Raw genomic sequence first — 10,127 nt, 5'->3', positions numbered from 1 at the left:
GTGATCTCTCGCTTTCTGTCTCTCTGTCTCTGTCTGGCGAGCGCATGCACCCTATGGCAAAAACCTCTCCAAAAAAAAAAAAAAAAAAAAAAACAGTGACCTAGAATGCCAACTTCATCTTTTCTTTGAAACTACAACTCTGAGAACTAATGACCAATACCTTACTTCCTCTCCTAATACACAACATAATCTCTTGCAAGTAGGCAGAACCCATATTTCAATATCTGCCTTTGGCTTATTTTTCAAAGTATTTCCAGGTAACAGGTGGGAGAAAGTGGGGAAAAAATATTTGAACACAAGCCCTTTTTTCCATTGGGCTTTGAGAAAATCCGCATCTTGCATGCACCTAGTATATCTCCTACTGATAAGCATGCTCATAAAACCAAGGCCTTAGCCAGGACTGCGCTTATACGATTCCCAGATACACCATGATCAGGACACTACTGCTGTGTGCATCGGTGGCTGCAGGTAAGCCTGTTACCTAAAGCCACTGCTTCTTCATTTCCCAGTGGGGCTGGAAGGGACCTTCCCACCCTCTCCTTCCCACCTCCACTCCCATTGCATTCAGTTCTATTATGATAAAGCTGGAGAGGCCAGCAGGTGGCGTGGTAGTTAAGGCCCTGGATTCCCATATGGCTGACAACGGTTTGAGTCCCAGACCTGGTGGCTCACTTTCTCACTTTCTCTCTCTTCCTGTCAATCTCTGGTGAACACATGTACTCTATAGCAAATCAAAAAATAATAATCATACTCAATTAAATTAAATAAATAATTATTTTTTTAAAAGAAGGGGAATAAAGGCCAGCATTCTATAACCTCTCAGGACCTTCCAGAACAAGGACTTTGTATTTGGGGGTCGGGATGCAGTCAGTATAGTTTATACTGCTCAGATCACTACTTCCCAGACTCACAACCCTTTCTCTTTTCACAGCTCTCGGCTGCGGGCTCCCCACTTACCTGCCCCACTTGTCCAGGGTGGTGGGAGGTGAAGATGCAAGTCCCAACAGCTGGCCCTGGCAGGTGAGTCAACCACGCTGCAGCTCCTCCCTCCCTGCCCCACACACTGCACACCTGGCCTCTCCCCTTCCCTTCGGCTCTGTTGTGCTGGCAAAGATGAGGACTGGTGGGGACTCAGAGGACAGAAGGACAACTTCGTCAATAAAGTGTATTTCTGTGACCTTGGCCAACCTTGGGGGTGGAGGAAAAGAGGGGCCTTCTCCAGCTTCAGTAAGAAGCTGCCCCACTCCATTACCCACGTACCATTCCCAAATACAGTCTCAGCCTGTTAACCAATCACATGCTTGTTTATAAATGTACTGTTATGCTATGAACCTTTGCCAGCCACCTATGCAAATGACCCTTGCTTTAAGGAACCAATCAGTGTAGCCTCTGCGAATAAATCCCTAACTATAGGTAAATCCATGTTACTAATGAAAATAAATGTTTTCTTACCTTGTTATAATCATAGTGATAATCAAGACTAAAATACTGGGTTTTAGTGGGGCATGGGAACAAATCGTAGGACGTGTTAGTGGTAGGACTCAAAGGAACCGTGTGAAGTTTATAATAGCCAGAAATGAATACGGTAAAATTTCTCTTACCTGACGTAATTACAACTAACTGAAAAGCTGATGGCTGAAAAAATTATTTTAAACCTCTATGTGTATTTTAAACATTTTATTTCAATCTAGAACATCTTCTAAGACATATAGTTATTAATCATTTCCATTGATTGTCTTGTATGAACCACTTCCCATAACGTATCATCTGCAAGTCCACTTCGTTAAAGCAGAGCGGTAACTTTTTTTTTTCAGAATTATTTTATTTAACTTTATGTATTCATTTATTTATTTTAATTTGACCAGAGAAGGACAGAGAGAGAGAGAGAGAGAATGAAAGTGAGAAAGCAAGCCACCAGGTCCGGGACTCGAACCGCAGTCAGCCATGTGGGAGTCCAGCACCCTTAACCACCATGCCACCTGCCAGCCCCCAGAGGAGTAACTTTGAGAGACCCATGAATCAGTCTGAGTCATGAGCCTGTCCAGACTTTCATGGTCCAGTCTTTCCTCCAATCTTTCTACTTTTTCAGACAACTAATCAAATAGCAACTTTTTTTTTTTTGAGAGGTTTTTGCTATAGGGCGCGTGCGCTCGCCAGACAGAGAGAGAGAGAGAGACAGAAAGCAGGAAATCACCCTCCGGGGGGATGGCCACGCCACAATCCCTTCTCCTCCATTCTCCTCTTGGGATCTTGGGCACGCACACACATGCGCCTGGCGTGAGTTTAAGCCACCAGGTCCGGGACTCGAACCGCAGTCAACTATGTGGGAGTCCAGCGACATAGCCATTACGCTAACTGCTGGTCTCATCAAATAGCAACTTTTTAAGAATTGCAGTTATCCAGTCTCTTCCAAGCATCTCATTTAGTTTCTACGTAAATCACAACTCTTTCTGAATTCATACTTCATTGGCTATATGTTTAACCAAATTACATAACTGACATAAACAGGTGTGGGAACAAATCCAGCTGAATCAGGATGAATTTCTTTTCTTTTTTAAGAATTATTTATTTAATTTTACTTATTATTATTTTTAATTTGCTATAGAGCACATGCTCTCACCAGTAAGAGACAGAAAGAGAGAGAGGGAACGTAAGAAAGCAAGCCGCCAAGTCTGGGACTCAAACCATGGTCAGTCATGTGGGAGTCTAGGGTCCTACATCACCATGCCACCTGCTGGCCCCAAATTGGGATGAGTTTCTAATCTAAATGGTGGAGCACCTAGCAGCCTACTAGCCACAAGCATTCATGGTGCCCATGCTGAAGTGATGGTGTTCACAGAGGGAAAGGCAAGCATCCGTTATCTCAATTGTTTCCTTACCTGGATATAATCATGGGATACCAAGACTACAAAGCTGGGACACGGGCATAAATTACCAGGACACGGTCATGGTAGGACCCTCAGAGGAAAGGCGTGCCACGCAGCCCAGCATGAGTCGTGCAGTCCTTAGCGTAATGGAGTGCCATGCTAGAAGCCATATATCCCGACCATGGGTTCAGACCCCTGTCCTGGATGACTTGAAATGCCACAATGCCCTCTCCTCCATTCTCTCCTGGGGGCCCTGGGCATGCATGTGCACACACATACACACACACACACACACACACACACAGCATGATTCTCTAGCCATCAGGTCCAATACTTGAACCACGGTCAGCCATGTAGGAGTCCAGTGCCCCATCCACCATGCCACCCACTGGCCCCAGGTCCCACAGTATTTTTTCTCTGGGAAGGTGGAACGGAAGCCACAGCTCCTCTGCTATAGAGCCCCATAGCATAGCATATGCTTGTGTTACGAAGCTATCAATGCTGCCTAGACAATACTTCCTCCCCTCTTGCTTACATGTGTCCTTGCCTTGGAACCAGTTAGTGTTGGTCATGGAAGAGTCTCTCCGCTTCCTACTTCTGTTTCCCTGGGGAGATACTTTATTGGGGCAGGTGGGTAGGTCTAGTCAGGTGGGAACTCGGGTGAGCCATAGGAGGCATTCATTTTGGGTACAACATTTAAGAGGATACCACAAAACTCAGCAACTAAATAAAAAGCATTTGAATGCAATATGAGGGAGTTTTCCAAAGGTTCCTGGAAAATGAGCCCAGCTTCTGTGGCACAGTCAGTAATATACCAGACTGTTTGGCTACAAACGACATGCCAACCATGCTTTAAGTCCTCTGCCTGGCCAGCCTGAAAACATGCTGTACAAGCCCAAGACCCTGGTGGGCTGGAGAACAAGGAAAGAGACTGCGGTGAGACTAAGCCCTGTGGAGGGGTGCTCCTCTCTCGGTCTCTCTCATGAATGTGCATGCACTCTATCACTTTTTTTTTACTATTAGTCTTTTTAAATAACTATTCATTTAATTTTATTTCTTTATTTATTTTTAAAATTTGTTATAGGGCACATGTGCCCACCAGAGAGAGAGAGAAAGAGAAAAAAAAGAGGGAAAGTAAGAAAGCAAGCCACCAGGTCCAGGACTGGAACCGTGGTCATCCATGTGGGAGTCCAGCACCTCAACCATTACATCACTTGCTGACCCCTCTCATTACTTTTTTTTAAGTTCATGGAAAATGTATATTATGAAAAAAACTATGAAAAAAAAAAAACTATGCATGTATTTTAAATTTTCCCCCAAATTTAACTAATACTTAAATTCCATTTTCAATGAACTCTTTAAGTCTTCTCATATTTTAAAAATCAAACTTGATCCAAAAGCATCTATGATGAAGGATCAGCAAATGGTGTAGTGGTTACACCACTAGACTCCCACATGGTCTACCGTGGTTCGAGTCCCGGGCCCAGTGGCTTTAAACTCATGCTGGGTGCATGTGCATGTGTGCCCAAGATCCTAAGAGGAGATTGGAGGAGATGGGATTGCAGTGTGGCCATTTCCCTAGGGGATGATTTCTCACTTTCTGTCTCTCTCTCTCTCTCTCTCACTGTCTCTCCGGCAAGTGCCCTGGAACAAACATCTTTCTCTAAAAAAAAAAAAAAATACTATGATGAACAAAATGTCAGAATTTAAACAAGGCCTGGATTAATATGACTTGACTAATATGACTTGGCACGAGAACTCTACAACCTGACACCCATCTCAAGACCATGGCCCTAAGTCAACATCCCTAAAACCAAGCTACCAGACACTCGGACTAAAGTGCTAGGCACCTTAGAACTCAAGTGTAAAGTTTCCAAACACTGATTCTAGAGCCACAGACCGGAGTTTAAATCTGCTCCACCATGAACTAGCTGTTTGACCCGGAACAGCTCAAATGACCTTCCTTCGGGGTGATATTGGAAGCAGCAGCCCTGAAGGCACCAGCACTCGTACTGGTGTGCGTCAGCTGCCTTCGGTTAAGCAGCTGGGAAACAGAAAGTGTAACGGTGCCTCGTGGGGTGGGGGTGACTAGAATCTGAGCTGACTCCTATTCTGAGCCCAGGATGCTCCAGCACACGGCCTCAAATGATTGGCCATTGAAGGGTTCGCTGCTGTGGTCATTACTCTTACCCCAAGTGCTGCCGAACGGGCTGTAAGGGCCCAGTTTCCAGCGGAGGCGCTGGGACTCGGAAAGCTTACATCATCACACAGCCGCCCGGCAGCCAGGGTGCGGGGAGAGTCAGGACTCAAATCTGGTTCAGTCCTTGCTCTTTTGGTCACACTTCGTGACAAATATCGTGTGTTACGTGAACATTTCACGTCCTACAGGTTTTGGTCTATTTTTAGTTTGGAAAAGGCATCCTTTTAGGTATCTTCTTTCGTTTTGTCTAATTTTAAACATCTTTTTTAAAAAGTCGATTCATCTAAGGTTCCTTAATGTCAAGCAAAAGAGAAATACCAAGTGGGTAATTGGAAACAAGGATGTTTGGGGAAAAAAGCAGGCTTCTGCCGACGCAGAGATCATCAATCCCTGAAGTCCCAGGAACCACAGTCAGGGTGGTCCACGCTCAGCTTGTACCTCCCTCCGCCGCCTCCCTCCGCCGCCTTGCTCCACCCTGCTTGGCCCAGGCGGGGGCTTGAATGACGGGGAGGAGGGACAAAGGAAGTGGAAAGGCTTATGACAGCTCGGTTAGAGACTGGACAGTGCCAACTGCTGCGGCCTTAAAATTCCAGCCCATCATACCAATTAAACTATCAAACCTAAAGAGAAAGTAATTTTAAATTTTATTTATTAATATGTTTAGTTTGCTATAGACCACATGCACTCGCCAGAGAGAGAGAGAAAGTGAGAAAGCAAGTCACCAGGTCCGGGACTCAAACCGCAGTCAGTCACGTGGAAGTCCAGTGCCTTAACCACCATGCCACCTGCTGATCCCCAGAAACTATTATTTAATAAAAACCAAACAAACCTTGATCCACTTATACAGTCTCATTCCTACCAATGGATCTTGTCTTCAGGAAGGAACTAGGGCAATGGGTGGCAAGACAGGCTGGAGAGACCAGACCCTTGTCCTGGTGACTCCACTTTCTGTCACGGATTCATCTGGTTATTCACTTGGTTGTTAAATCTGTATTAACAGGTACCTGAAACACACAGTGGAAGGAAAATTCACAGAGCTTATACCAAAGTAGGGGAGTGAGGGGCTAGCAAGTGGCATGGGGGTTGGGGTACTGGATTCCCACATGGCCGACAGTGGTTCAAGTGCTGGACCTGGCAACTTGCTTTCTCACTTTCGCTCTCTCCCCCTCTCTGTGTCTCTCTAGTGAGAAAATTAAAATAATAATCAAAGTTAAATAGATAATTCTTGACAACAACAACAAAAGAAAGTAGAGGTGTGAGGGGCCAGGAGGCCGCGTAATGGTTAAGGCACTGGACTTCCACATCGCTGACTGCGGTTCCAGTCTGGGGCCCGGAGGCTTGAAAGTCACGCCAGGCGTGTGTGCATGTGTGCACAAAATCTCAAGAAGAGAATGGAGAAGAGACTGCAGCATGGCCTTCTCCCCAGGGGCTGGGGGGGAGGGTTCTCACTTTCTCTCTCTGTCTCTCTCTGTCTCTCTAGTGAGTGCACATGCCCTGTAACAAAATCTCTCTAAAAAAAAAATAATAAAAAAAAAATAAGGAGGAAAGTGAGACAATAACAATGAATGGATAAATTAATAACCTGTCAGGTGGTGAAAGATACTACAATGAAGAGTCAGACAGGACAAGAGGGCCCCGGAGGCCACCCAACAGTCTGAGTTTTACACTGTGAGAGGGAGAGTCATTGAAGGGTGCGAGCAGAAACACAGTCAGACTTACATTTAAAAAGGATCATTCTAGGGCCAGCCTCCTGGCCTGCTGGTTAAGGGATCCTAATCCCACGTAGCCAACTATGTGGTTCAGATCTCAGACCTGATGCATGAAAAACACACTGGTGTGTGTGTGTGTGCCCAGAATCCCGGCAGGGTGGAGAATAAAGAGGAAGGCATTGCAGCAGGCCATGTCCCAGTCAGGGGGCCGTCTCCCTCTCTGTCTCTCTCTGCCAAGTGCACATGCCCTTTGGCAAATTTTAAAAATAAACAAATACATAAAAATATTCTGGCTGCTGTGTTGCGAACACAGAGGGTAAGGGCTTGGTCGCGGTGGCAGTGAAGTGGTAACAGACAGAAAGGTGGTGGGAAGCCAGCGGAGGCGGTGCTCAGGGTGGCGTTCTCGCCACGCGTCCTGAACGGGCTGATGGATGTGAGTGGAAAACAAAGGAGGAAGAGAGCCACGGATGACGAAGTTCTGACCTGAGTAACTGGTCAGGTGAAGTCGCCACCTCCTGAGGAACACCTGAGGAAAGAGCAGGCTTGGGAGGAACCAAGAGTTCTGTTTTAGACACAGTAAATTGAAGGGACATATCTTTTTTTCATTTATTTATTCATTTATTTATTCATTCATTTATTTATTTATTTATTTATTTATTTATTTATTTATTTTAGGTTTTGTCATAAGGCACATGCACTCACTAAAAAGAGAGAGACAGAGACCTTTAGAAAGGGGGAAAGTGAGAAATCTACCCCAGGTAGATGGCCCTGCTGCAATCCCTTCTCCCCTGTTCTCCTCCTGGGATTATGGGCACTCACACACACCCAGCGTGATTTTGAAGCTGCCAGGTCCAGAACTCAAACCATGTCAGCCACGTGGGAGTGCAGCACTTTAACCACCGTACCGCCTGCTGACCAAAAGAGATATGTCTTTTTTAAAAATAATTATTTTATTTAACTTCATATATTTATTTTAATTTGACCAGAGAGGGACAGAGTGAGAGAGAGAGAGACACAGAGAGAGAGAGAGGGAAAGTGAGAAAGCAAGGCACCAGGTCCAGGACTCAAACCAGGGTCAGCCATGTGGGAGTCCAGCACCCTTAACCACCATGCCATCTGCCAGCCCCAAGAGATATATCTTAAAGAAATAGCTCCCAAGGAGGAAAAATCTCAACAAATCAAGTTGCCAAAAATACTCAAGGTGGAGTTATTCTGTAATGTCTACATTTTTAAGATTTTGTTAACCATAGGTTTTTTGGTAATTTTGATTTTTTTCATATCTTACACTAAAATGTCTTTATTGATCTCACGGAGGTAGAGAATGAGGAGTGACTGCTAGAGGCTGGGAAGCATGGGGAGAGGGGTGCAGTAGAAGGGTGATGATTAATGGAGACAGAGTTACAGATACGTAAGAGGGACAATTTCCAGTGTTCTAAAACAGAGTAGGGAGAATGTGGTTAAGAACAACTTACTGAATATTTCAAAGTAACTAAAAGAGGATTTTCAATGTTCCCAACATATGTAATGATGAATGATTCTGATGATTACCCTGATTAATCATTACATATTGTGGGACCAGCAGATGGCGTAATGGCTATGTCACTGGACTCCCATGTAGTTGACCATGGTTTGAGTCCCAGACCCAGTGGCTTAAACTCACACAGGGCATGTGTGCGTGCGTGCCCAAGATCCTGAGAGGAGAACGGAGGAGAAGGGATTGCGGCGTGGCCATCCTCCCTGGGGGGGTGATTTCTCACTTTCTGTCTCTCTGTCTCTCTGTCTTTCTGGTGAGCGCACATGCACTATTGCAAAAACCTCTCAAAAAAAAAAAATCATTACATATTGTATTCTTGTGCTGAATCATTACATATTGTATTCTTCACACTGTCCCCCTGCAAATATGGACAATTATTATATGTTAATTTTTGAAATGGGGGGATACGATTTATCTTGACTACCAAGTGTTTTGAGGCACTCCCATTAAGTTACACACACACAGCGAGACTCGCTTACTTGCCCTGCCCCTGCCCTGCTCTCAGGGACCTGCAGAACAAACAGGCCTGGCCCTCTCAGCTACCATGCTACCTGTGCCCCCTCCAGGTCTCCCTACAGTACAGCTCCAGTGGCACCTGGCGCCACACCTGCGGAGGGTCCCTGGTGGCCAACAACTGGGTCCTGACAGCTGCCCACTGCATCAGGTAACTGCCTTCCCCATCACCTGCCTGCTGTCCCCAGTGGCCACGGCTCACCTAAGAGTCAGAGCCCAGATGGCCTGGGCCATACCAGGTAAGGAACCTTGCACACAGCCGCTTGCCTGGCCAAGACGCGGCTTCAGCGCTCTGTGGTTCAGTCTGTTGGTGAATAGATGGGTCAATCCATGCAGTGGGTTGAGTGCCCTGTGCCAGGTACTGAGGGAGGAGAAAGCCCAGTTCCTGCCTTCTTGGGGCACTAGATGTGGCCTTTGGATCTGAAATTGGGTTCTCTTGAAGCAACTTAAATGACTTCTCCAATCTTCTATATCACCTGTAAAACCCAAGATAACAATTTAGAATCGATTACACGAGATGACACAGTAAAGGGCTAGCACTTAGTAAGTGCTCCATAAAAGTTCGCGACAGCATCTGTATTGATTATAAAGGCCCACGGGAGAGAAAAGCTTCCTGCCCCATGACCTGTCTATCTCACATTGCTGGAACTCAGGAGTTTTGTTTGGGTTGGACTAACCATGACTGGGAGTGGTCCCTTCTCCCACCTGACTTACAAGCTCTGTGAAGTGGTAGGGGAAATAACCGGGAGTCGGGGGTCCTGGCTTCTAGGTCTAACTTCTCACTGGGACCTGTAGTCGCCCCTCTCAGAGCCTCGGTTTTATCCATCTGAAAATGAGAGGTGGATGGGTAAACCAGAAAATGCCTTGATGGGCAAACAGCTCCTGTTTTCTGTGTTCACTTCATTCCTTCCATAATAATTTAATCTATATTCTGGTCACCTTTATTCTACGTCGCAGCTATGGCGGGCGTGGTATACCTACAGTCACTCTGTACTGCGGGTATTATGTTACACCGTCCATGATGTGGGATAACTAACTGCCCTGGGGAAGGAAAATTCCCGACCCCCAGCTGGTGGCTCATGCAGCCGTGGCTTGCTTGGCCCCCATCATCCACTCTGTCTAAAGCCAGGCTTCTGGAGAAGATGCACTGGGGTGCCTGGGGGCCCAGAGAGAAGCAGCGGCAGTCGGGAGCTGACCCTCTCCACTGGCTCCCCTGCACACAGCTCGTCCAGGACCTACCGTGTGCTGCTGGGCCGGCACAGCCTCTCCACTGACGAGTCCGGCTCCCCGGGTGGCCCACAGTT

At 46.3% G+C, this 10,127-nt stretch overlaps 1 protein-coding gene across 1 annotated transcript in view; it reads left to right on the top strand.

Annotated features, from left to right (window-relative positions):
* The first annotated feature begins 361 nt into the window (after positions 1-361).
* LOC102494723 (chymotrypsin-like elastase family member 2A) overlaps positions 362-10,127 on the top strand; it is an 18,960-nt gene continuing 9,194 nt past the window's right edge. The window contains exons 1-4 of the mRNA XM_027770618.1: positions 362-468; positions 932-1,020; positions 8,877-8,974; positions 10,047-10,094. Coding sequence (XP_027626419.1) covers positions 429-468; positions 932-1,020; positions 8,877-8,974; positions 10,047-10,094 — 275 coding nt within the window. The 5' untranslated portion in view covers positions 362-428. The remainder of the gene's footprint in view (positions 469-931; positions 1,021-8,876; positions 8,975-10,046; positions 10,095-10,127) is intronic.

Source organism: Tupaia chinensis, unplaced genomic scaffold, assembly GCF_000334495.1.
Source record: "Tupaia chinensis unplaced genomic scaffold, TupChi_1.0 Scaffold000146_1, whole genome shotgun sequence".
In the NCBI taxonomy this organism is placed as follows: Eukaryota; Metazoa; Chordata; class Mammalia; order Scandentia; family Tupaiidae; genus Tupaia; species Tupaia belangeri.
Note: the sequence above shows the minus strand (reverse complement) of the source record. Positions and strands in the feature narration are given on the sequence as shown.